Raw genomic sequence first — 27,647 nt, 5'->3', positions numbered from 1 at the left:
TCCTCAGACCTCTGCCACAGATAAAGAGGAACAGAAAATCCTATGAGGACACCATGTGTGACTGGTCCCCAGACAAAGTCTGTGTCTGACATCTAGTCAGCATGTCCCCTCTATGTCCCGCCCGCTCCTCTCCTCCCCTCACCCCCCACCTTCCCCCCCCCCCCCCCCCCACACACACAGGCTGATTCCCCGATCTGTGAAAGTGGAACAGGAATCTTGTGAGGCAGAGCTGGCAGAGGCTGGATTGGTGCTCATATTTCCCTCAGCTCACACTAGAATGGCCTACAATACTTATTGAACTGTTTTGTCTCTGTTAATTTTCAAAATGGCTTGCCCCTGTTCTCTCTTCGCTGTTAGCAAAGCCATCTCATGTTTCCTTGTCTGCTGCTGCTGCTGCTAAGTCACTTCAGTCGTGTCTGACTCTGTGCGACCCCATAGACAGCAGCTCACCAGGCTCCCCCGTCCCTGGGATTCTCCAGGCAAGCAATGGTAGCCTTCTCCTCTCCAATTATACCTGCATCGGAGCCTCAGTACTGGCAGGGTATCCTCTCTTAGACTGTGTCCACCCACCCAGTGGTTAAGAGCAGGGACTTGAGTGCCAGAGGAGATGGAGTTTAAACATTAGCCCTGCTTATCACCTGTGTGCCCGTGTGACCTCAGTAAGTATCTCTTATGTAGACAAGAAAAATCCCAACAAGAGACTGTGAAGTCTACACTTGGGGAAAATTTGCTCGTGGTTGCTGAGGCAGGTGCTACATGTTCACTTTATTCCTCCTTGTAAAGAATAGAGAATGAGAAGTGAATCAACAGGCAGAGAAGCAGAACGGGGCCGCACAGCTCTGGTATCTGGTCCCAACCATCAGGCGCAGGTCCCTGGTCCCAGGTCCCTGGTTCCCCACCAGCCACATTGATCCCTCTGTATCCCTTCAACCCTTGGGTCTTCAAAGCCAGTGGGTTTTTCTCAATGCACACACTACTTCTGATCTCTCAGGAAACGTTTAACTCTGTGGGCCATCTCCTGCCTGCTCTGTTCTGGATCATTCTTTGGAAAAGCCTGGAAAAGCCTTCTTTGTAGACCTGGGACTCTGGAGCCAGCCCCCGCTGGGTCCTGGCTCCACCACTAGCTGCTTGGACAGATGATTTAGATGATCTGAGCTCAGCTTCCTTATCTGTAATCTAGGGATGATAATAGTGCCTGCTCCCTGTATTGTTATGAGTCACCCTATGTAAAAATGACCTTGGATATAGAAAATACCTGGAAGGGCTTGTTACTAACCTGGCCCTTCTTCCCTACACCTTTTCTTCCAAGTCCATTCCTCCCAGGCAGTTCCTCTCATCTGAATGTGCTCCTCACCAGGTTCTCTCCTCAGCCTTCTCTTTAGCAATACCCTCTAGTGAATTCATTTTTTCCTCAACTTCCAAGCATCACCTTAAGCTAGTGACTCTCCAATCAGTGTCTGTGGCCTAGATCTCTCACCTAGAAACCTGCCTATCTTTCTGCTTCAATGTCCCACTGTTCCTTCAAGCCCAACACACCCTGCATTACACTCAACAGCTTCCCCTTTAAACCGGGTCCCCTCCCCTCACCTGCTTATGACAGTGTTGTTCTGATTCTTCCAGCCTCTAAATCATTGCCCTCCTCTTCCTCTCCCAGCAGCTAACTTATTGCCAGAGCCCATTGTTCTTCCTTGACTGTCCCTTGGATCCACCTCTTCTCTTGCATCACGCTATCCCCACCACCCTGCCCATTGTTACCGGAGCAGATCCTTACCCAGCTTCAAAGTGGATCTCCCCTCATTCAGGAAAGTGCTTCTCAGCTGGCATAGTTGGCATCCAGGGAGGAGAGTGAGAGATAGCCCTGCTAGGAGGCTGCCTGGGCTTGGACCCTGTGTGGTATACTCAGTGTACATGGTATAGCCAGTGCTACATGGCTTCCAGCATGGATTGCCAGCTTTGTACCCCACTCCCGAATCCTAAGGTTAGGACAACTCAAAACACACACACACACTTATACACATATGCACACATATACTTCCAGGTGGCCTCTTTTGAAGGGAGGGTGGAGCTTTATTTATTTATTTATTTATTTTTTTTGAGAGGGGACTGCAAAATCACTGCAGATAATGACTGCAGCCATGAAATTAAAAGATGTCTGCTCCTTGGAAGAAAAGTTATGACCAATCTAGACAGCGTATTAAAAAGCAGAGACATTACTCTGCCAACAAAGGTCCATCTAGTCAAAGCTTTGGTTTTTACAGTAGTCATGTATTGATGTGAGAGTTGATTATAAAGAAAGCTGTACACCAAAGAATTGATTGTTTTGAACTGTGGTGTTGGAGAAGACTCTTGAGTGTCCCTTGGACAGCAAGGAGAGCCAACCAGTCCATCCTAAAGGAAATCAGTCCTGAATATTCACTGGAAGGACTGATGTTGAAGCTGAAATTCCAATACCTTGGCTACCTGATGTGAAGAACTGACTCATTTGAAAAGACCCTGATGCTGGGAAAGATTGAAGGTGGGAGGAGAAGGGGACAACAGATGATGAGATGGTTGGATGGCATCACCAACTCAAGGGACATGAGTGTGAGTAAACTCCTGGAGTAGGTGATGAACAGGGAGGCCTGACATGCTGCAGTCCATGGGGTCGCAAAGAATCGGACACGACTGAGCAATTGAACTGAGCTGGTGCCATTACTACCCCAGCTGAGAGTCACTGAGCCTCTTCCAAGTCAAATCCAGCCCACAGAACCTCCTCAGACCCACCCCAAACACAGATCACTCAGAGCTCCCCAAAACCTCTCCCTGCCTGCCTGCCTCCTTCATCATCTTGTCTTCCTTGGGTCAACCATGCCCCCGCCCATCCTCAACATCCAACTTCATTTTCGCCCCTTCCCTGGTCAGCATAGTCCTTCCGTCTTCTCAGCATCTTTCCTAGCAGTTCTGTATTCAGGCTCCTTCTGTTCCCCTTAACCTTCTCACCCTTACTATTCATATTCTAGTAATCCACCTGGCCTGGTTCAGCCCTTCTGTAATGCCTTGCCAAGATCCTGAGCCTTCTCCAAACACCTTATCATCAGTTCCACCTGTCTCTTTTTTACTCTCTTTCAGTTGTCCATTCATTGCCTTGTCTACTGAATCAGACACTCAGCTTTGAGGACCACAGCCACTCTTGTCTGTAACCCACAGGGCTGCTATAATGAGTAGTAGTGAGCACTTACACAGCTGCCCTTTTTTTTATTTCAAATTTTTGATCAAAACCTGACTGCTTATCTCATGGCCACACCAGCCTGTGATGTGCCCCCTGCAGAAAGATTTTAGCAGCCAGTCAGGACAGGAGCTGGGGAAAGCCAGCCCTTCAACAGTGTTTTTTACTGATGATCCAGCTTTTTACTTGGTCACAGCAAACGACAAGCTGACACCCAAGAGAAATGATGTCTCCGTCACACACTAATTTGTTTGCACAATAGAAGTTGATGATAAAACTGACCTGCCTGCACTTATTTCTCTCCATAAGCCCCACCAGCCACTTGCCCTCATCGTAAAAATACAGAAGATGGGAACCAAGTGGCAGAGCCAGTGTCTTTACCTGCTTCCTCCTGGTGGACATCGGTGCTGTCTTTCAAGTCTTTATCTACCCAGGGATGAGCCTCAGCCCTAGGCTCCCCCTTCTTTCTGTCACTGCTCCCATCAGCATTTTTAAAGATCCACACCATCAAAATGCAGACGATGGCTACCAAGACTGGAGTCAGAAGAAGCATGGTGGTGAGACTGATCCTGAAGGGTGTCCATACTTCCCAGGCTGGGGTTTAAACAAACAGGGACAGGTGTGGGGAACGCTGGGAGATGAGTGAAGAGAGGGAGGGGTTTGCTTGAGGAAGGGACAGTGAACCTGCTGACTCCACGAGGACTTTGCCAAGGAGCAAAGATCGCAGCTGTGTGCATCAGGGTGTGTTGTGGGTCTGGCAATGCATGGGTGAGTGCACTTTTGTAAACTCTGTGCTCAATCAATGTATTCTTAGACAATCATTGCCAGGATTTGAGGATATACTTTAAAGCACTAGACCTTGCCAGCCATGGTGGAAGGTATTTCATCTTTCTCCTGTAGATTTTCTCTGAGAGCAATGTGTCTTCGACTGGCCTGATGCCAGGAGTCACTTAGTGTTGGCCCCTTTGAACCAACCTCCATTTCCGTTTTGAGCGGTTCCCAAATCTGGGATGTTTTCCTGTGGTTTTAGAGACTGGGCAAAGGATTGGCTATCTCAGGCCTCTCGTGCACATTTTGCCATATATATATATATATATATATATATATATATATAATTTGAATTCTTTTCAACCAGCATGTACTATTTTTTACTATTTCTACTTTTTTATTGTGATAAGATATAATAATATAAAATGTACTATCCTAGCTCTTTTTAAGGCTCTAGTTCAATGACAGTAAGTACATTCACAGTGTTGTAAACCCACCACCACTCTTCCAAAAACTGCTTAATCATCCCAATCAGGAACCCTCTAACCGTGAAGCAGTAATTCCCCACTTTCTCTTCCCACAGGCCCTGGTTACCTCAAACCCACTTCCTACGTTATGATTCTGACTGTCCTAGGAACCTTCTGTAAGTGGACTCATACAGTATTTGTCTTCTTGTGAATGGCTTGTTTCACTTAGCCGAAAGCCTTCAAGATTCATCCATGTTTTAATACGGATCAGAACGTCATTCTTTTTCATGGTTCAATTGCTCAGTCGTGTCCAGCTCTTTGCAACCCCATGAATCGCTAGCAGGTACTATATATTTTTATGGGGGCTTCTGCAATGGCTCAGCAGGTAATAAATCTGCTTGCAATGCAGCAGATGCAGGTTTGATCCCTGGATTGGGAAGATCCTCTGGAGAAGGGAATGGTAATCCACGCCATCATCCTTGCCTGAAAAATCCCATGGACAGTGGAGCCTGGAGGGCTACAGTCTATGGAGTCGCAAAGAGTCAGATACAACTGAGCACTCGGCACAGCACATGTATTTTTATACTTAAAAAATAGACACTAAATAAATGTTACATTTACAAAAAGACCATTACAATACAGTGCAATAAGTGCTATAATAGACAAGTATGCCTGGTCCCTTATTCCATCTGAGACAGGACAAGACCCCACGGAGGACATAGCTTCTACTGTCTCAACAAACTCAGTGTGACCTGGGACAGTGCAATTGAGGGAGCCTGCACCAGAATCTAATCTACACACTCTCCCTTCCTTGAGAAACTCTGCTACAAAAAAAAAAGTCAGCTGACCTAGACAGTGTGTAGTGTAGTGACATGGTTACTTTGCCTGAATTTCCATTCTACTGTGTGCTCATGTCTCATTTCATGACTGGTGATCAAGAGTGGATGGATTGGTCAGTCTGCAGACCACACTGTGAACATCTTTACTCTAGAGAACACATTTTCCCAAGACACACATATGAGTCTTTACTTCCAGCGCTGGTGCTGAATCTAATGATCCCCATCCTTGAATCCTTCTGCTTTAGTAACACTCCGCAAGTGTATTTGCAGGGTAAGTGAAATGAGGTGAAAGAGCACTTTCCAGGAAAGAGACTTTCCGGGATTGAGAGAGGCAACACCGTTTCTAATGATTCACACAAACAACCTGTCATCAAGCATTTCTATTAAGTACTTATTTAACAAGTGTTATATCAAGTATTCACACTAAAGGCTTAAAATAGGACGTGCTTGGGACTTCCCTGGTGAAACACTGGTTACAGCTCTGCACTTCCACTACCAGGGACATGTTCAACCCCTGGTTGGGAAACTAAGATCCCACATGCCACGTGTCATGGCCAAAACAGAAACAGACTCACAGATTTAGAGAATGAACTTGTGGGTGCCAGGAGGAAGGATGGAGTGGAGTGGGGGAAAGGATAGTTAGGAAATTTGGAATGGACATGTACACATTGGTGCCCACCTGAAATTGTTATAACATTGTTAATCAGCTATACTCCAACACAAAATAAAAAGTTTTTTTTTTTTTTAAAGAAGAACCTTATGGCTAAAAAAACAAAAACGATAGAGTGTGCCTATGTCTGCACCAAAATCTTATCTCAGTTCAAGTGTGAAGTTAGAGGAAAAAATTCAGAATGCTTTTAAACCTAACCGACCTCACCTATACACAGTCCATACTCACAAATAACTTTAACACCATCAAAGGATATTTAGTTTATATAGATCTAATGACCAGAGGACTGTGTGATGCAGAAGTTTATATTTCTATGTGTGATCACTATGTTGATTCTTTATCTACATTATCCCATATAATCCACAGGATGAGTCACTTGATAAGAAACTCCACTGCTCCAGCCATTCCACTACATACAAGAATTGAAAGCAAGGTCTCAGAGAGATATTTGCACATTTATATTCACAGTACTATTTTTCACCATAGCCAAGAGATGGGAGCAACCCAACTGTCCATGGACAGAGGAATGGATAAACAATATAGCAGAGACACTAGAATATTATTCAACCCTAAAAAAGAGGGAAATTCTGACCCATGAATTTTGAAGACATCTGCTAAGTGGAAAAACATCCATTCACAAAAGGATAAACCTTGTATAAATCACATGTATGAGATCTAATGTAGCCAAATTCATAAAGATAGAAAATACACTGATTGTTCACTGGCTGGGGGAGGGGAAAAGGAGAGTTATTATCTAATGGGTGCAGAGTTCCAGTTTTGCAAGACAAAAAGAGTTCCGGATTGTGGTGGATAGTGGTGATGGTTACACAACAGAGAGAATGGACTTACACTGTTGAACAGTATGCTGAAAAAAAGCAAAGATGGTACATTTAATGTTGTGCACTGTGCTGTGCTCAGTCACTCAGTTGTGTCCGACTCTGCATGACCCCATGGACTGTTGCCCGGCAGGCTCCTCTGTCCATGGGGATTCTCCAGGCAAGAACACTGGAGTGGGTTGCCATGCCCTCTTCCAGGGGATCTTCCCAACCCCAGATGGAATGCAGGTCTCCCGCATTGCAGGCAGATTCTCTATCATCTGAGCCACCAGGGAAGTCCTCAATGTTGTATATATTGTACCAAAAATATTTTAATTAAAAAAAATCTCCTCTGCCTTGAAGGAAAAGTGAAGAGCTTGTACAACAGTGCCTAAAGCACCATGAATGAGTGGAAACAGGTCCTTAAAGTGTAGTCCTGGATCCCCATCATCCACACCCCCAGAGGATTTGTTAGACATAAAAACTCTTGGGCCCTACTCCAGATCCACTGAACCAGAAGCTCTGGAGGTGGGTCCAGCACTCAGTTTCCACAAGCACCCCAGGTGGCGCCGACCCTTGCTGAGGTCTGAGAACCACTGGACTCGAGAAAGGCTTGCTCCTCATGTTCCCGCGTTGCTGTTGTTTAGGCGCTCAGTTGTGTCTGACTCTTCTGTGACCCCATGAACTGTAGACCTTCAGGGTCCTGTGTCCATGGAATCCTCCAGGCAAGAATACTAGAGTGGGTTGCCATTTCCTTCTCCAGGGCATCTTCCAGACCCAGGGATCGAACCCGCATCTCCTGTTTGGTCTGTTTGGCAGACCTATTGTTTACCACTGTGCCACCATCAGTTCAGTTCAGTTCAGTCACTCAGTCATGTTCAACTCTTTGGATCCCATGGACTGTAGCACACCAGGCTTCCCTGTCCATCACCAACTCCCGGAGCTTACTCAAACTCATGTCCATTGAGTCAGTGATACCATCCAGCCATCTCATCCTCTGTCGTCCCCTTCTCCTGCCTTCAATCTTTCACAGTATCAGGGTCTTTTCCAATGAGTCAGCTCTTCCCATCAGATGGCCAAAGTATTGGAGTTTCAACTTCAGCATCAGTCCTTCCAGTGAATATTCAGGACTGATTTCCTTTAGGATTGACTGGTTGGAACTCCTTGCAGTCCAAGGGACTCTGAAGAGTCTTCTCCAACACCACAGTTCAAAAGCATCAATTCTTTGGCACTCAGCTTCCTTTATAGTCCAACTCTCACATCCATACAGGACTATTGGATAAATAACTTTGACTAGACAGACCTTTGTTGGCAAAGTAATGACTCTGCTATGGGAAGCCACAGCCCAGGGAATTATACTCAATATTCTCTAATATTGTATATGGAATAAGAATCTTAAAAGGATATGTGTGTGTCACACACACACATATATGAATCACTTTGCTGTACACTTGAAGGTAACACAACATTGTAAATCAACTATAATCTAAAAAGAACCACTGCAGCCATTCAGAGAAGAGCTAACCAAGGACTCGACTCTTGGGGAAGAAAACTGGGGGAGTAGGAGGAGGAAATGGTGGCATAAAGTTTGGAGGTGGTAGAAGTGAACAGGTCCAGATGTGGGGCTATTACAAAGCGGGAATCAGAAATGACATCCCTCCTTCTCCCAGCATAGTCCAGTCTGTACTTTGTCTCATTTTCTTGGGAAAAGACTTTGGGATTTCATGGACTTCATGTTATTTAACCCAATGAGCATGTAAGTGGAGAGACTTCTATAAAGAGCTCTCAGGGAAAAAGCTGAAATGACAACGCAGCACTCACAAAGCTGGGGATTGTTCCAGAACGTGATTCATCAAGTGAGACTGGCTCTGCCTCTTTCAAAACATGACTTCTGAGACTGGCGGATTTCCTGAGTGCTTCTTTTCTCACTCAAGCAATAGCCAAACAGTACTGCCCGGGTATGGGTTGGGGCCCACAGATGACAGATGACAGCAATTCCTCAACCTCTGTATTATATTATCTTTTGAAAACAATGCCTTTTTATGAAAGAGCTTAGCCACAAATGATGTGGCATCCATTCTAGACAAGAAGACGAAAACCCTGTGGTGATATTAGTCAGAAACAGTTTTTAATATAAAAATGTTATGTTCCAGAACAATATTCCTTAGCATTTAGTGATACTGTATTTGCTTCCAGTAGAGATTCATTATTGCTTTTCTACACAATAAAAAAATTATCATCTGATGATGGAATTATCATTGCCATCTTATTTCTCCTCTAAGAAGAAATTACGAGGCAGAATGTTAACAAAACAAGGTGACTTGTAGGAGAGGCATTGATTGCTTGGCATTTAAGAGAATGTCTGGTGTGTTCCTTCCTAGTGTGTGTGTCAGTCACTCAGTCATATCCAACTCTTTGTAACTCCACTGACTGTAGCCTGCGAGGCTCCTCTGTCCGTGGAATTCTCAAGGCAAGAATGCTGGACTGGGTTGCCATTCCCTTCTCGAGGGGATCTTTCTGATCCAGGGATTGAATCTGGATCTCCTGCACTGCAGGCAGATTTTTTACTGTCTGAGCCACCGGGGCAGCCCTAAGGCAGCTGTAACAAAGCCCTGCAAACTAGGTGACTTGAAAGAACAAAAATGTGTTGTCTCTCAGTTCTGGAGGTCAGAAGTCTGAACTCAAGGGGTCAGCAGGGTGGGGTTCCTAAGGAAGTCTCCAGGGCTGATCAGGGCTTTCTTTTTAGTTCTGGTGGAAGCCAGCAAGCCTTGATGCTCCTCGGCTGGTAGAAACATCACTCCAGTCCTGCCTGTGGAGTCACATGGCGTTCTCCCAGTGTATCTTCACTTCCCCTTCCCCTTGTAAATCTGTGTCTGTACGTGCCTCCTTTTCTTATCAGGATACCGATCATTTTATACCCTATGACCTCATCCTAACTTGACTATACCTGCAAAGACAGTGTGTCCTGGGGGACATCAGCATATCCCTTTGGGGCACCACTCAACCCATAACACCTGGTAAAATGGTGAAGATACCTCCTCCTCTTCTGGTGAGGGTTAAGTTCATTGTGAAACATTAGTCACCTCATGGTGAGTCTCCAGGTTTTTAGCCCATCTGATTGTAAAGTGGGCAGAGCAGGAGAAATTGCACTCATTTCTCTCTAAGGCAACCACCCCGTCCGTAATCAATGACTCATCTGCCCAGGTGGGAGGCTAAGATTGCTCAACACAAATGTTGGAAGACCAGAAACCTCTTTTTTTCATATGTCTAGACTCTGGAAAGTCTAGAGGTCCAAAGGTTATATCTTTTAATTTTCCTTATATTTAAGTTTTTGATTAGATATTAATGTTGATTACTTTAGCTAGCAACAGCCGGTCAAGTTTTTCTCCCATTACGTCACTCTGACTTCCACTTCTACCCCTCTCTGTCCACTGGGAGAACCAGGGTGGGAGAGGACCGGAGCTCTTCTTCTGATTCCATGGGCTCCATCCCATAATCCAGGATGATCTCCCTATCTTAGTATTTCCTTGAAATATTAGCATAAAAGAATATTTCTGCAGACCAAGAAAGGCATTCAGTGCTTTTCTGCAACACAGTGACTTAAAATCTCTTTCATATTGCAGGCTAGGCATCACTGTTTCTCTATTCTTTAATAGATGAAGTGAGTTACTATACTCTTGTTTTACGAATGATTCATCTAAACTAAGCCTAATGCCTATTGCATAATATTCTAATTGCAAAATATACTTTTTTTTAGTGGTGGTAAAATATGCAAAACACAAACCTCCCCATTTTAGCCATTTTTAAGTGAACAGTTCGAAGGTGTGAAGGACATTCATGGTGTTGTGTGACCATTCCCACCTCCCATCTACAGAATGGTTTTTTACCATCCCAGTCCAGAAGTCTGTTAAACATCAAACATTAAAAATATCCATTAAAACATTAATTCCCTCTTCCCTCCTGCCTTAGTCCCTGGCAACCAACATACTATTTTCTATCTCTACAGAGTTGACTACTCTGAGTACTTCACATAACTGGAATTATATTTGTCCTTTCATGTCTGGTTTATTTCACAGCTCAACATTGTGGCTAATGTCAGAATTCCTTTGCTTTTTAAATCCAGATGATATTTCACGGAGTGTATACACTGCATTTATTCACTTACCTGTTGATGGATCTGTTGCTTCTACATTTTGGGTACTGTGAATAATCCTGCTATGGACATTGCTGTACCGTGCTATTCTTTTTAACCCTATTAATGCATAGTTCATTGAGAAATGGACTGTAAAATTGGCTGCCCAGAACACATCGGGCTGATTCTTAAGGAAACACTATATGATACAAATTTCTGGAATTTTTTTTTCCTCCTAGTTAGCAATGTGTGTGTGTGCTCAGTCCTGTCCAACTTTTTGCAGCCCCATGGACTGTATTCTGCCAGGCTCCTCTGCTCATGGAATTTTCCAGGCAAAAATACAGAAGTGGGGTGCCATTTCCTATTCCAGGGATCTTTTTGACCCAGGGATAGAACCCTCATCTCTTGTGTCTCCTGCATTGGCAGGCAGACTCTTTACCACTAGCGCCACCATAACAGCAACACTTAAATTCTTGTATTTCAATTTTTAAATGCTTCTCTAAAAAAATTTGTTTATTAAATAAATAGTGGCACAGATTCTTTAGAGAAAAAAGAACACAACACACACTAGCAAATGTAAATAAGGAAAACACAATTTAACAAAATTAGAACTCAGGTTGTATCTCAAATAATTACAAAGGAACATTTTAAATTACAACAAACTTCATACGATTCAGTGTGGATACCTTTTAAACCTCAATAAAATCAGCAATTTCCAGGGGAAAAACAAGCAAAATTCTCAAACGGACTAAAAAACATCAGTTACTATGATAAAAATTAAAAACATTGTCAAAGAATGTTATGTTCAAAAAAAGATGTGTCCTACCTCAGATGGTGACTTTTTCAAACACTCAAAGAACAATATTACCCAGGCTAAATAAAAAACCTCAGAGTATATGTAAATCTTCCCAATTTATTGAGCAAAAATAGGAATAATTCTATTAACAAAGCTCAACAGAGATAGCAGACCAAAAACAAAACAAAAACAATCACACTTATAAATCCCACTTGTAAATTTTACAGAAAGAATCAGCAATTTAAATTAATCAATATATTTTAAACATATCTTCACTAAATACATTCCAATAAGATTTATCCAAGCAGTACAGAATAATTAAATATGAAGAAATCTAAATATATCATATTACAAAAATTGGTTAAATTTTAAAATTATGCAATAATCTTCAAAAATTTCCAAAAGCTATCTGATATTCTTTAATACCCAGTCTGACTTTTAGAAACTTCTTTAGAAGCCCTAAAATTTTATTTAACATGATTTTAAAAAGTTCACCTTAAACTGAATCAACAATATTCTTAATGATAAACACTAGAGGCAATATGATTAAAATCAGAAATCAAAATTTAAAAAGGAAGGAAAGACAGAGAGAGAGGGAAAGCTAGAAAAAAGAGAGCTTACTCTTGAGCATTCTTATTCTGGAAACTCTGGTCAAGATATTAAGAATGAAACTGTTAACAGACCTTCTAGATCATCACAACATGGGTGCCACATTCTTCAGCTGCATTTTACCAATAATAAAACTAATATTTTTGTTCCCATTTATCTATCTCCTGAGTCTATCTCTGAACTCCAAGTAGCAGAGAGAGTGGTGATTAATTATTAATTCATTACACTCAAACCCCAACCTTAGGCATTTTTTTTTTCTTCCAGTTTTCAGTTCAGTTCAGTCGCTCACTTGCATCTCACTCTTTATGACCCAGTGGACTGCAGCACACCAGGCTTCCCTGTCCACCACCAACTCCCGGAGCTTGCTCAAACTCATGTCCATCGAGTCAGTGATGCCATCCGACCATCTCATCCTCTGTCATCCCCTTCTCTTCCTGCCTTCAATCTTTCCCAGCATCAGGGTCTTTTCAGTGAATCAGTTCTTCTCATCAGCTGGCCAAAGTATTGGAGCTTCAGCTTCAGCATCAGTCCTTCCAAAGCATATTCAGGATTGTATCGTTTTTTTTAGGTTCCACGTATAAGTGATTATCATTTGATATCTGTGTAGAGACAGGGAACTCTTACCCAACACTCTGTAATCACCTATATGGGACAAAAAAAATCTGAAAAAGAATGGATGTATGTATATACATAACTGAATCACTTTGCTGTGCATCTGAAACTAAAATAATATTATAAATCAACTATAATCCAAGATAAAAATTAAATTTAAGAAAGAAAATAAAAAAGCCTTCATGAGGTGGGGGGAATGCAAACCTGACCACAAGGTGGCAGGCGTGCGCTTAGACAGAGTCTCGCGGTCAACTGAGAACAATGCCTGGGTTTGGCAGGGCCAGGCCCTAAGTGCGGACTTCTCAAAACGCAGGAGCACGTCCTCTCCTGGGCATGCCATGGTCTCTGGGAAATGGAGGAACAATGGTGTCAGAACCTGGAAGGCAAGAGAGCAGCGCTGGGGGTCATATTCGGGGTGAACTGGAGAACACGAGCGAGACTTCCGCAGGGCTGAGGGCATCATTTCACGTCTGTTTCCCAGGGCACAGGTTCCATCGTATCCTCTTCAGTCTAAACGTGCTCTGGACACTTAGCGGGGAAATCGTGGATTCCGTATCCTCCCCTCTTTTGAGTTAAATTGTGTTCCCCCAAAAGGTATGCTTAAGTCCTGACCCCAGTGCCTCGGGATGGGACTTTATTTTGAAATAGAGTCACTGCAGATGTAATGAAGTAAAGTAAGATGAAGTCGTACTGCAGGAGTGAAAAGTGAAAGTCGCTCAGTTGAGTCCGAATCTTTGCAACCCCATGGTCTATACAGTGTGTCTAAGGCCAGAATACTGGAGTGGGTAGCCATTCCCTTCTCCGAGGGTTCTTCCCAACCCAGGGATCGAACCCAGGTCTTCTGCACTGTAGGCAGATTCTTTACAGTCTGAACCACTAGGGAAGGGTTGGCTCCAAATCCAACATGGCTGCTGCTGCTGCTAAGTCACGTCAGTCGTGTCCGACTCTGTGTGACCTTATAGACGGCAGCTCACCAGGCTATCCCGTCCCTGGGATTCTCCAGGCAAGTGGGTTGCCATTTCCTTCTCCAGTGCAGGAAAGTGAAAAGTGAAAGTGAAGCCTCTCAGTCGTGTCCGACTCTTCGCGACCCCATGGACTGTAGCCTACCAGGCTCCTCTGTCCATGGGAACATGGCTGGTGTCCTTATTAAAGCAAGGGAGACTTAGATGCACAGGAAGACAGCCACGTGATGATGGAGACAGAGATTAGCGTGCTGTGTCTGCAAGTTAAGGAACACCACAGGTTGCTGGCAAACACCGGAAACCAGACGAGATAGGAGGGAATTTCCCCTTCAGATTGCAGAGGAAGTATGACTCTGCCCACCCCTTGATTTCAGACTTCTTGCCTTCTCACTCCAGACTAGAAATCAGTTGTTTTAAGCCACCCAATTTGTGGTACTTTGTTACAACAGCCCTAGGAAAGGAGGTGCTAAAGAATCCACCTGCCAGTCAGGAGATGCGGGTTTAATCCCTGGTGGGGAAGATCCCCTGGAGACGGAAATGGCAACCCACCCCGTTATTCTTGCCTGGGAAATCCCATGGACAGCAGAGCCTGGAGAGCTACAGTCCGTGGGGTCGCAGAGTCGAACACAACCACCACCACCTAGAAAACCACTTAAAAGACACTCTTCTAAGAAAAACATGTTCTAATCCCAATCTTTATCTTCTTTTTAGCCTGGATACTTTATTTGCTGTACCGTTTATGTCATTCTAGACGCAAGAGTCTGACCAGGAAGGAAGAGGTTAAATGCTCGGGTCAAATTTCAGAGAAAACTCCGGAAGGAAGGCTCTGGGTTTGCATTCCCAGCATCAGACCAAGCTTCCCCACCATTTCAAGGTTCACTTGGCAGTAATGGTTTCTTCCCTCCTCCCTTGTTGCATGCCAGGGAGGCTACCCACCCCCATCTGCCTGTTGGCAAAAAAGACCTCAGCAGAGAAGGCCCTCAGTGGATGCTATCTGTGTTTTCACCTCACACCCTCAATCTGGGTGGGAAGAAGGGCAGGAGAGAGGGTTTGTCTCTTTTCTGGAGAGTGTATCCGTGTGAATGGCAGCAGAATGAGAGCCAGAAAACATAACCCTCAATCCCAGTGGAATAAAATTAAATCAGAGGTTAAAGTGTTTCAACAAGAATGATAGCATTGAACTGTCGTTTAACTAAGATGCTTCCGGCTCATCCCGCCATCTGTTTAATAGATCGTCGACATCAATTACCACTGCTCTGCAGTAAAACAAGGAATAACAGAGCGATGCTAAAAGCAGGATGGCCCCAGGAGAGGAGGCGAGCATTGCTGAGCAGAAGTGTGGTACCAGGGTCTCCCGGGGGGGATGGTGGTGGCTGCCTCGCCCAAACAAATCCATTTCCTCTCCAGGACTTGAGGTGGCCCTTATATGATGATGAACTTACTTCTTTGTTGGTTTCTTCTTTGGGGTCGGGGTCAGTGTGTGTGGAGGTGTTACCATAGTTACCAAAGAACTCAAGACACTGTTCAGAAAACTGAATCTCCTGACAGGGAGAAGGTGAGTTTTCAGGTCAAAAACACCAGCAGGAATGTTACTGAAGGAAATGTGGAGACGACTACAGGGAGAAATGCAAAATCCAAAGTAACCACAACACCCGAATTCAGACTCTGTTATGCCCTCTTACTGCTCACACTCTAAAATGACAGTCTTCCTAAGACACAATTACAGGCTAAGTTAATAATCGTGGTTCTACAGAATATCTCAGAGTTTCCTACCTTACTGTAATTAGACAGGCAGCTTGCCAGCAGCTCATGGCGAAGCCAGAGCTTAATTTTGGATTTAGGCAGCACAAATTGCTTAAGGAGGTTTGGAGCTACTGAGGGATTTTGCTGTTTCCCCAGTGATTTTTCAGCCTCTCTGTACTTAGAGGAAAGAATTGAAGTCTCACTGGAAAGTATTATCCTGTGGCCCTCATTTCCACATCTGAGAACGACTTCATGGAGGTCAATGGGAGGGAAAAGGTGGATGGCCCCACTTCCCGCCAGACAACATCAAAGAATCTCAGGGATCCCCCAGTTGACCCCAGCCTCTTGCTTTCTCGTTGACAAGTGGCTCACAAGGGTTGCACCAACTAGATACCTGCAGATCTAAAACATTAATCAGATGTCTTGAATATTCTCCCCACCCAGCCTGGAGTTCTATTCCTGTTCAACCACTGACAGAGTGTTTGACCTTAGACAAGTCACTCAATCTCTCCAATCCTCTTTATCTTGTCTATAAAATGAGGACCACAAACCCTTTTCTTTCTGCCTCAGAGGTGGTTGTGAAACTCAAGTGAAATGTGTAAAGAAAGTGCCTGTAATTGGCAGACATATTTACAAAGGGAAGATATTCTAGGACTTCCCCTCTACGGGCGGGACTTCCGTCTGCTGACATGAATGACAAGGAGGACAGGTCCCCAAGTCTGTCAGGAAGATGCCAACAAAAATACACCATGCGCTTGGGACTTGACAATTTTAACTTAGTGTGCAGATTTTGACATGGGTTAGGAGTACCAGACTGCTGGGACAGCAGACACGCCAGAGTAAGTTCCAGCAGATTAAAAAGAAATATGGCACTACTTCCTCTTTCCCACTTCCTTCAGGCTCTGGGGGCTCTTCCTGTCAGCCACGACCACTCACCAGCACATACCAAAAGATAAAAGAGAAAGTGCCAGGAGCACATAGGGGCATCTCCTGCCTCATTGTTCCCATTGCTTACCCTTTAGCCAGGCTTGCATCTTAATGTAAAATGGAATCGCAAGGACAGTTCTTGTAAGTTATTAACCACCTGCCTTCTAATAAGATCTTCCCTCATAGCTCAGTTGGTAAAAAAAATCCACCTGCAATGCAGGAGACCCTGGTTTGATTCCTGGGTTGGGAAGATTCGCTGGAGAAGGGATAGGCTACCCACTCCAGTATTCTTGGGCTTCCCTTGTGGCTCAGCTGGTAAAGAATCCGTCTGCAATGTGAGAGACCTGGGTTGAATCCCTGGGTTGGAAAGATCCCCTGGAGAAGGGAATGGCTACCCACTCCCGTATTCTGGCCTGGAGAATTCCATGGACTGTATAGTCCATGTGGTCACAAGGAGTCAGACATGACTGAATGACTTTCACTAAATAAATAAAAATAAGCTGAGAGGAGATACTCCACGTTCAAGGTCAGGAGGGGCGACCTCGTCCAGGGTAAGGAGCAGTGGCTGCGCTTTGCTGGAACAGCCGTGAAGAGATACCCCATGACCTAGGTAAGAGAAACCCAAATAAGATGGTAGGTGTTGAGTGAGGGCATCAGAGGGCAGACACACTGAAACCATAATTACAGAAAACTAGTCAATCTGATCACATGGACCACAGCCTTGTCTAACTCAATGAAACTTAGCCATGCCTGTGGGGGCCACCCAAGATGGACGGGTCACGGTGGAGAGGTCTGGCAGAATGTGGTCCACTGGAGAAGGGAATGGCAAACCACTACAGTATTCTTGCCTTGACAACCCCATGAACAGTATGAAAAGGCAAAATGATAGGATACTGAAAGAGGAACTCCCCAGGTTGGCAAGTGCCCAATATACTACTGGAGATCAGTGGAGAAATAACTCCAGAAAGAATGAAGGGGTGGAGCCAAAGCAGAAACAATACCCAGTTGTGGATGTGACTGGTGATAGAAGCAAGGTCCGATGCTGTAAAGGGCAATATTGCATAGGAACCTGGAATGTTAGGTCCATGAATCAAGGCAAATTGAAAATGGTCAAACAGGAGGTAGCAAGAGTGAACATCAACATTCTAGGAATCAGCGAACTAAAATGGACTGGAATGGGTGAATTTAACTCAGATGACCATTATATCTACTACTGTGGGCAGGAATCCCTTAGGAGAAATGGAGTAGCCATCATGGTCAACAAAAGAGTCCAAAATGCAGTACTTGGATGTAATATCAAAAATGACAGAATGATCTCTGTTCATTTCCAAGGCAAACCATTCAATATCATGGTAATCCAAGCCTATGCCCCAACCAGTAATGTTGAGAAGCAGAAGGTGAATGGTTCTATGAAGACCTACAAGACCTTTTAGAACTAACACCCAAAAAAGATGTCCTTTTCATTATGGGGGACAAAAGTAGGAAGTCATTATGGGAATGCATTTCATTATGGGAATGCAAAAGTAGGAAGTCAAGAAACACCTGGAGTAACAGGCAAATTTGGCCTTGGAGTATGGAATGAAGCAGGGCAAACGCTAATAGAGTTTTGCCAAGAGAACACACTGGTCAAAGCAAACACCCTTTTCCAACAACACAAGACAAGACTCTATACATGGACATCACAGATGGTCAGCACTGAAATCAGATTGATTATATTCTTTGTAGCCAAAGATGGAGAAGCTCTATACAGGCAGCAAAAACAAGACCGGGAGCTGACTGTGGCTCAGATCATGAGCTCCTTATTACCAAATTCAGACTTAAATTGAAGAAAGTAGGGAAAACCACTAGACCATTCAGGTATGACCTAAATCAAATCCCTTATGATTATACAGTGGAAGTGAGGAATAGATTTAAGGGACTAGATCTGATAGACAGAGTGCTTGATGAACTATGGAATGAGGTTCGTGACATTGTACAGGAGACAGGGATCAAGACCATCCCCAAGAAAAAGAAATGCAAAAAAACAAAATGGCTGTCTGGGGAGGCCTTACAAATAGCTGTGAAAAGAAGAGAGGCAAAAAGCAAAGGAGAAACGGAAAGATATAAACATCTGAATGCAGAGTTCCAAAGAATAGCAAGGAGAGATAAGGAAGCCTTCCTCAGCAATCAGTGCAAAGAAATAGAGGAAAACAACAGAATGGGAAAGACTAGAGATCTCTTCAAGAAAATTAGATACCAAGGGAATATTTCATGCAAAGATGGGCTTGACAAAAGACAGGAATGGTATGGACCTAACAGAAGCAGAAGATATTAAGAAGAGGTGACAAGAATACACAGAACTGTACAAAAAAGATCTTCAAGACCCAGATAATCACGATGGTGTGATCACTTATCTAGAGCCAGACATCCTGGAACGTGAAGTCAAGTGGGCCTTAGAAAGCATCACTACGAACAAAGCTAATGGAGATGATGGCATTCCAGTAGAGCTATTTCAAATCCTAAAAGATGATGCTGTCAAAGTGCTGCACTCAATATGCCAGCAAATTTGGAAAACTCAGCAGTGGCCACAGGACTGGAAAAGCTCAGTTTTCATTCCAATCCCAAAGAAAGGCAATGCCAAAGAATGCTCAAACTACCACCACACAATTGCACTCATCTCACATACTAGTGAAGTAATGCTCAAAATTCTCCAAGCCAGGCTTCAGCAGTAGGTGAACCGTGAACTCCCGGATGTTCAAGCTGGATTTAGAAAAGGCAGAGGAACCAGAGATCAAATTGCCAACATCCGCTGGATCATGGAAAGAGCAAGAGAGTTCCAGAAAAACATCTATTTCTGCTTTCTTGACTATGCCAAAGCCGTTGACTGTGTGGATCACAAGAAACTGTGGAAAATTCTGAGAGAGATGGGAATACAGACCACCTGACCTGCCTCTTGAGAAACCTATATGCAGGTCAGGAAGCAACAGTTAGAACTGGACGTGGAACAATAGACTGGTTCCAAATAGGAAAAGGAGTCCATCAAGGCTGTATATTGTCACCCTGCTTATTTAACTTATATGCAGAGTATATCATGAGAAACGCTGGACTGGAAGAAGCACAAGCTGGAATTAAGATGGCTGGAGAAATATCAACAACCTCAAATATGCAGATGACACCACCCTTATGGCAGAAAGTGAAGAGGAACTAAAGAGCCTCTTAATGAAAGTGAAAGAGGAGAGTGAAAAAGTTGGTTTAAAGCTCAACATTCAGAAAACAAAGATCATGGCATCTGGTCCCACCACTTCATGGGAAATAAATGGGGAAACAGTGGAAACAGTGTCAGACTTTATTTTTTGGGCTCCAAAATCACTGTAGATGGTGATTACAACCATGAAATTAAAAGATGCTTACTCCTTGGAAGAAAAGTTGTGACCAACTTATATAGCATATTCAAAAGCAGAGACATGACTTTGCCAACAAATGTCCATCTAGTCAAGACTATGGTTTTCCAGTGGTCATGTATGGATGTGAGAGTTGGACTGTGAAGAAAGCTGAGCACTGAAGAACTGATGCGTTTGAACTGTGGTATTGGAGAAGACTCTTGAGAGTCCCTTGGACTGCAAGGAGATCCAACCAGTCCATCCTAAAGGAGATCAGTCCTGGGTGTTCATTGGAAGGACTGATGTTGAAGTTGAAACTCCAATACTTTGGCCACCTCACGGGAGGAGTTGACTCATTTGAAAAGACCCTGATGCTTGGAGGGATTGGGGTCAGGAGGAGAAGGGGATGACAGAGTGTGAGATGGGTGCATGGCATCACCAACTCGATGGATGTGAGTTTGAGTGAACTCCGGGAGATGGTGATGGACAGGGAGGCCTGGTGTGCTGCGGTTCATAGGTTTGCACAGAGTTGGACACAACTGAGCGACTGAACTGAACTGAAGCTAAATCAAAATAAATTAAAAGTTCCTTTAAAAATAAGAATTAAAACAAAGTAAGGTATAAGGATATACTGTACAACATAAAAATAGTAGCCAATATTTTACAATAACTATTACTGAAGTAGTTCCAATGGAACTATTAATGGAATATAACTTTTAAAAATTGTGAATCATGCTCTTATACCCTGCATAATATTGCACATCTACTTCAATTTTAAAAATTAATGAGAATCATTATCTGTGAATTACCATCTTTGAGGAGATTTCACACTCCAGACTCTGGGCTTAGTGATATAGAGGTGAGGTTCATAACCCAGTGAGGTGGGTGTTCTTATGGCACCCATTCCACAGATGAGGAAACTGAAGCTTAGAGAAGTCAAGAAGCAGTGCTGGGCCCTGGGGCAGATCCCTGGGCTCACCTGAATCCCAGGGTCGGTCCCTTCCACGTTCTCACTTCTTTCTGGTCCTTCTGAAAGGCTTAAAGGAAAATAAACACACACCAGATCTGAGCAGCTCCTGGGCGATCCGCAGCACTCGGTGACCTGCGATGGAGAAGAAGCAGCTCCCGACTCAGAGTGGATTAGTGACAAACGATGACATTTCCATCTTCAACAGAATCACTGACCGGGTGAGGACAGAGCAGGAAAATTGACAGGAAAGAACTTGTATTCTTTCACCAGCAGTTCTCTCTGGAGGCAGGACGTGGGGGCAAGGGAAGGGAGGAATACAAACAGGTACTATTTAATCAATTCTTAAATTGCAATTAAGAAAGCATCTTTAGGAAATTAATACAACATTATAAAGCAATTATATCCCAATTTAAAAAAAATAGAGTACAGAAGAAATCAGGCATGGAAAAAATAAAGAAAACATTGTTAGGGTTGGAGTCAAATCTTCAGTGCGAAACACACCCTGATAAACCTGGGGGTGACCCGAACATTACAAAGAGAAGCCCCTTCATAGAGTATAACTCAGGCAGAGGGAGAGGGCGGTGAGCTCTGAGGCCTCTGCTTGGGGCCCCGTCCAGGCCTGCTCCTCTGATGCAGCTGGCAGTGCCAGGGCTGCACTGGGCTTCCCGGCCTCACTGTCAGGTGACCTAGGCTTTGCTCAAGAAGATGACAAATGCAATCGAAAACCCCAGGAGATAACGTTGGTGGGAACAGTGCAGCCACTAAGGAGAGCAGTGTGGCGTTTCCTCAAAAAGATAAAAACGGGGCTACCATCAGTTCAGTTCAGTTGCTCAGTCGTGCCTGACTCTGTGCGACCCCAATGGATCGCAGCACGCCAGGCCTCCCTGTCCATCACCAGCTCCTGGAGTCCACCCAAACCCATGTCCATTGAGTTGGTGATGCCATCCAGCCATCTCATCCTCTGTCTCCCCTTCTCCTCCTGCCCTCAATCTTTCCCAGCATCAGGGTCTTTTCAAATGAGTCAGCTCTTTGCATCAGGTGGCCAAAATATTGGAGTTTCAGCTTTAGCATCAGTCCTTCCAATGAACACCCAGGACTGATCTCCTTTAGGATGGACTGGGTGGATCTCCTTGCAGTCCAAGGGACTCTCAAGGGTCTTCTCCAACACCACAGTTCAAACGCATCAATTCTTTGGCGCTCAGTTTTCTTTATAGCCCAACTCTCACATTCATACATGACTACTGGAAAAACCATAGTCTTGATTAGACGGAGCTTTGTTGACAAATAATGTCTCTGCTTTTGAATATGCTATCTAGGTTGGTCATAACTTTCCTTCCAAGGAGTAAGCGTCTGTTAATTTCATGGCTGCAATCACCATCTTGGGAGCCCCCCAAAAATAAAGTCTGACACTGTTTCCCCATCTATTTGGCATGAAGTGATGGGACCAGAAGCCATGATCTTCGTTTTCTGAATGTTGAGCTTTAAGCCAACTTTTCCACTCTCCTTTTTCACTTTTATCAAGAGGCTCTTTAGTTTTTCACTTTCTGCCACAAGGGTGGTGTCATCTGCATATCTGAGGTTATTGATATTTCTCCAGCAATCTTGATTCCACCTTGTGCTTTATCCAGCCCAGTATTTCTCATGATGTACTCTACATATGATCCAACATTCCCACTATTGGGTATATATCCAAACGAAACTATAATTTAGAAAGATACATGCACCCCAATGTTCACAGCAGCACTATTTACAATAGCCATGCTACGGAAACCACATGGAAACAACCCAAATGTCCATCGGCAGATGAATGGATAAAGAAGATGCAACACGTATATGCAATGAAATGTTACTCCAGCATGAGAAAGAATGAAATCATGCCATTTCCAGCACCATGGATGGACCTAGAGATTATTATACTGAGAGAAACAAGAAACCTAAATATACGTGTAAAATCTAAAATATGGCACAAGGGAACTTATCTGTGAAACAGAAACTGATTCAGAGACATAGAAAATAAACCTGTGGTTGCCAGCAAGGAGGGCAGGTGAGGGAGGGATGGGGTGGGAGCTTGGGATTAGCAGATGCAAACGGTTATATATAAAATGGATAGTCGACAACAGCCTACTGTATAGCACAGGGAACTATACTCAATATCCTGTGAAAAACCACAATTGAAAAAATATGAAAGGAATACATATATATTAATATATTTATATGTAAGTGAATCACATTTCTGTTCAGCAGAAACTAACACATTGTAAATCAACTATAACTTAATAACAAATTAAAAATATATAAGTAAAACAAATCATTGTTGTAAACAAGTATGCTACCTTTAGTAAATAAAAATACAGAATGGAAACTAAGAAAATGAGAGAGAGGAAATCCCAGGAAATTTGGTAGAGGAATTATCCATCCCCTCTGGTCATTTCACTGCTGCAGGGTCAGGAAAGGGGGCACAAGTTAAGCAGCTGCCACTTGTCCCAGAGCTCAACTGCCTCTGCTGTCCCAGCGGAAGGGCTCAATTGCCAGCTTTTTTCTTGTGCAAAGGACAGCTTGGAGGAGGTGCTCCTTCAGAGCTCAGAGCTTATTCCCTTTTTCCTCCTCAGCTGGTTTGGCCAGGATAACACACATAACCAGCACCAGCCTCCATGTCTGACTGGTTAGGCGGCCTGCCCACTTATCCACGCTCAGGGCAGGCCCTTCTAGCTGGCCAGAAAGCGGATGTCTTTTATCTGTGTGTCTCTGCCTGATCCGCGGTAGTGCCAATTGATGGGTGTTTGATATAAGGGATTAGCATTGAAGTCTAGATTGCCTAAGGAGACGGGAGCAAGTCAACAGGTCCCTGCCTGCGGGCTTCTGATGGAGATGAGGCTTCAGGAAGCAGAGTGAAAATATCCTCAAGACACAGAAAATGGGAAACATATGGAGAAACGGAAAGGCAGATTCCTTCCACTTCTCAGTCCTGTCCAGAGCGGCTCCTACACAGGAGAGCGTCCCATGGGAGACTTGACAAGTCAGCAGAAGGGCCTGTGTGTTCAATGGTTGGTATCACTTAGGATGACTCCTTCAGTTCAAAGTAAAAAAGGACAACAAAGGTCCCATTGCCTTTTGTGGCAGCTATATATACATATTTTTAATTTTTACCTCTATATTATGTGACATGAATGCATCCGAAAGACTTGTATTGAAAAAGAAAGTTTTTATACAGGACTTGGTGAGTAGGAAGTACTGAATGTCACGTGTCTGGCGAGTTGACATGACGTCTTCATTGAGTTTTGCTTAACCCGGGAGCCTCTGCAGTCTTGGGTTCAGGACTGAACCCAACCATTGTCAGCAATCTTGAAGCCCCCTATGTGGAAGTAGCTGAAAACTCCCAGGCACATGAGCACACACTTTGTATTCAAAGCAACGTTGTACTATTGGAATATTTACTCTTGGTATATCTAGAGATGAGTTTGATAGTCTTCTTAAGGATACAAAATATTAATATAACATGTAAGAAGAAACAGACTGCCTTAAACACTGACCCAAAAAAGCCTATATGATAAAGAATAGCAAGTACAACTTTCTTTTCCATAGTTCAAAAAGGACTGGATACAGACTTTTAAAAAAATTACAAAGTTTCATACCTTTGCATTCTTAAAGTATTATTTGTTTTCAGTATAGGGCAATTACTCTTTTTAAAACATGGGATTTTCCTCTGTATATATAATATGCTTTCTTTTTTCGTTAATTAAATTTAGCCCCTGAGTTGCCCTCACTCATTCTGGGCATTAAGACACAGACCTGCCCCTGACTTTCATCCTCAACATGTTTACTGGTCACCAGGCTCAGTGTTCAGGTCTAAGGGGATAACTGTTGACAAGGTGTCTGCCTTCACGGCATTTATTTCCCCGAGGAACAAAGAAGCAAAGGGAGCCAGCATATGGATCTGTGCCAACTGTGACAAGTGCTGCAGGGCAACGACCAGGCTGCTGTGACATAGCCAGCAGTCACCGAGAAAGGCCTGCGGGCTGAGACCTGAAGGAGGAGAATGGGCAGAGGAGAGAAGAGGCAAGAACAAGCAAACCAGATGGAAGCAGCGGCCGGTGTCAAAGCTCTGAGGGCCTGCGGGGCCCAACCAGGCAGCAGTGCTGGGTCTGCAAAGAAGCTGAGAAGGTGCTTGGGTGGGAGCTTGAGTGTATTCTGAAAGGATGGAAGCCATTGAGAGATTTCAGCAAGGAGGTAGCATGACTGATTCACAGTGTTGAGGATTATTCTTGATTGTGGTGGTATACACACACACACATTTACACACACACACATTCACATACACACACACATACGAGAGTGCAGGTAAAACTGCTGAAATCAACTCTGTGGATAGCACCATTGTCGATTTCCTGGTTTGATACTATCTGATCGTTATGCAAGACGTTACCACTGGGGGAGACTGGGCGATAGCTATATGGGATCTCCTTCTACACTGTTCCTTGCAATTTCTTTTGAATCTATAATTATTTCAGAATAAAAAGTTGATCACCAGAATAAAAATGATCATTCTGAGTCCAGTGTGGAGAATGAATGGGAGGCTTTGCAGGAGGTGCAGAAAGAGATATTGGGGCTTAGAACAGAGACGGAGGCAGAAAGAAGTAGAAGGATTTGAAATGCATTTTAAAAGTAGAAAAAGCAGGAGCTCTCAGCAGATTAGATGTTGCCCAGGCCAGTAATGGGGTGAAGGGGTTGGGTGAAGGATAACTCAGTTTTTGGTTTCAGTAGCTTGGTGGATGGTGGTGATATTCTATACATTGATTTTTGGAAAAAATTCCCAGTCAGCTATCATTTCAAAACAACATGCAAACAAGCAACTTGGGGAAAAAAACGTATCTTTAGTAATATTAGGGGACAAAACTTTTTAAAGGGAGTAGATTTCAGACAGTCCCAGACTTGGACTGAAGTTAGAAACTCTAAACTTTAATCAAGATTTTGCTATGAGATGTGTGACCTTGGACAAGTCACTTCATTCCCTCCGAGTCTCAGTTTTCTCACCTGTTTAAAAAAAGAAATGAGGAAGGACTAAATAGAAGCTCTCTGAATTTCTGGGTTTAAAATTCTGTGAAACCTGAGGTATTTACGTTGAAGCTGGGTGACTGTGTTTTTACTGACTTCAGGCATGGTGAGTAACACAGCAGTGTGAATTTTTTCACACCCATTCTCACGACATCACTCGCCTTTAATTCTGTACCTATGCCAACTTTGCATTGCAGGAAGAGCCCTCCTAGTCCTGGAAAATCAGCACCTTTGCAAGACATCACAACCAAGGCATGGGTTGTAACATGATACCCTGGATTCTACTCTGTCCCCAATAAACCACCCAAGCTCTATCTGGCCTGCAGCAGGATTAGCTGAGAGACACAGAGAAGCCACTGCTGACGGGGGGCTGAAACTGTATCTGGGCCTGATGGATGGCATCAGTGCACGGCCTGGCTCATTGCCCAGACACTGCACTGCGTCGGGCCTTCTCAGCTGCCATGTTAGACCATGTGCTTCCTTCTTGTCCTAGACTGTCCGCAGAGTCATCTCCCTGAAGACATCATTTTGAGTCTGATTTGACTGACATACTGCACTTATCACACTGTAGATGTTGCCTGGCCATGTAAATATCTCTTATTAAACAAAGGGAGGGCACTCTTTGAGAAGATATGGCCTCTAGAAGGACACTAAGTCCTGTTGCTGTTCAATCTCTAAGTCATGTCCAGCTCTTTGGAAGGCCATGCACTGCAGCACGCCAGGCTCCTTTGTCTTCCACTGTTTCCCAGAGTTTGCTCAAGTTCATGTCCATTGAGTCGGTGATGCTCTCTAACCATCTCATTCACTCAGCCCTACCTCCTTACAAAAGCCTTAGAGAAATCAAAACTCTGCCCAGGTAGAAGGGTGTTCCATCTCTCCTTTCAGTGGACACTTATTGAGGGCCTGCTATATCACAGGTATTGCCAGGGGGCCGGGGAGCAGCTGCAGACTTCAGGGGTCTTGCTGAGGCCACATGTCCCAGACAGAGCAAGGCACTCAAAAGTTCAGGCCCAGGAACCCCTTCCCCAGTGAGCAAATCATCTTTCAGATTACACAAAATTTGATTTTTTCAGACAGGAGTGTTTGAGTGATATTAACAGTCTAAACATAGCCCTGGGTATCAGAGGTATCACCCTCATGTCTGAAAGTGAAAATGTTAGTTGCTCCATCATGTCCTACTTCTGAGACCCCCATGGACTGCAGCCCACCAGTCATCCATGGGAGACATCCATGGGATTCTCCAGGCAAGAACACTGGAGTAGATAGCCATTCCCTTCTCCAGGGGATCTTCCCGACCCAGGGATTGAACCAGGATTGAACTGAAGTCTCCAGCATTGCAGGAGGATTCTCTGCCATCTGAGACACCAGGAAAGCCACCCTCATATCTAGTGGGTAGAAAATTAAAGTTTGAAAGAACTAAACCCGCATCATCGCATTTCAAACAGCCAGTGTCTCAGCCTGGGTCTTGCCTGGCCTTTCCTCCCCCTGCTCTCCCATCACTGCAGCTCACTCACAGTCCCGCCTGGTATTTGCCTGCAAGTCTTTTCAGGCAAATCCCTCAAAAGCCTCCAATGACTACCTCTTCTCTACCGAATCACACCTGAGTTCCTGAACACTTGGCTCCTGTGACCCCCTGGGATCGACCTCCCCTCCACTGGGCCAGCTTTCCATCCCCTTTGCCCTATCACACCCCTACCCTGGGTGGGTGGGACTCACTGCCC

The 27,647-nt window shown here is 44.1% G+C and overlaps 1 protein-coding gene across 1 annotated transcript in view; it reads right to left on the bottom strand.

Moving 5' to 3' along the window:
- IYD (iodotyrosine deiodinase) overlaps positions 1–3,783 on the bottom strand; it is a 34,398-nt gene extending 30,615 nt beyond the window's left edge. The window contains exon 1 of the mRNA XM_004011409.6: positions 3,587–3,783. Coding sequence (XP_004011458.2) covers positions 3,587–3,758 — 172 coding nt within the window. The 5' untranslated portion in view covers positions 3,759–3,783. The remainder of the gene's footprint in view (positions 1–3,586) is intronic.
- Between the last annotated feature and the right edge of the window lie 23,864 nt (positions 3,784–27,647).

Source organism: Ovis aries, chromosome 8, assembly GCF_016772045.2.
Source record: "Ovis aries strain OAR_USU_Benz2616 breed Rambouillet chromosome 8, ARS-UI_Ramb_v3.0, whole genome shotgun sequence".
NCBI lineage: Eukaryota > Metazoa > Chordata > Mammalia > Artiodactyla > Bovidae > Ovis > Ovis aries.
Note: the sequence above shows the minus strand (reverse complement) of the source record. Positions and strands in the feature narration are given on the sequence as shown.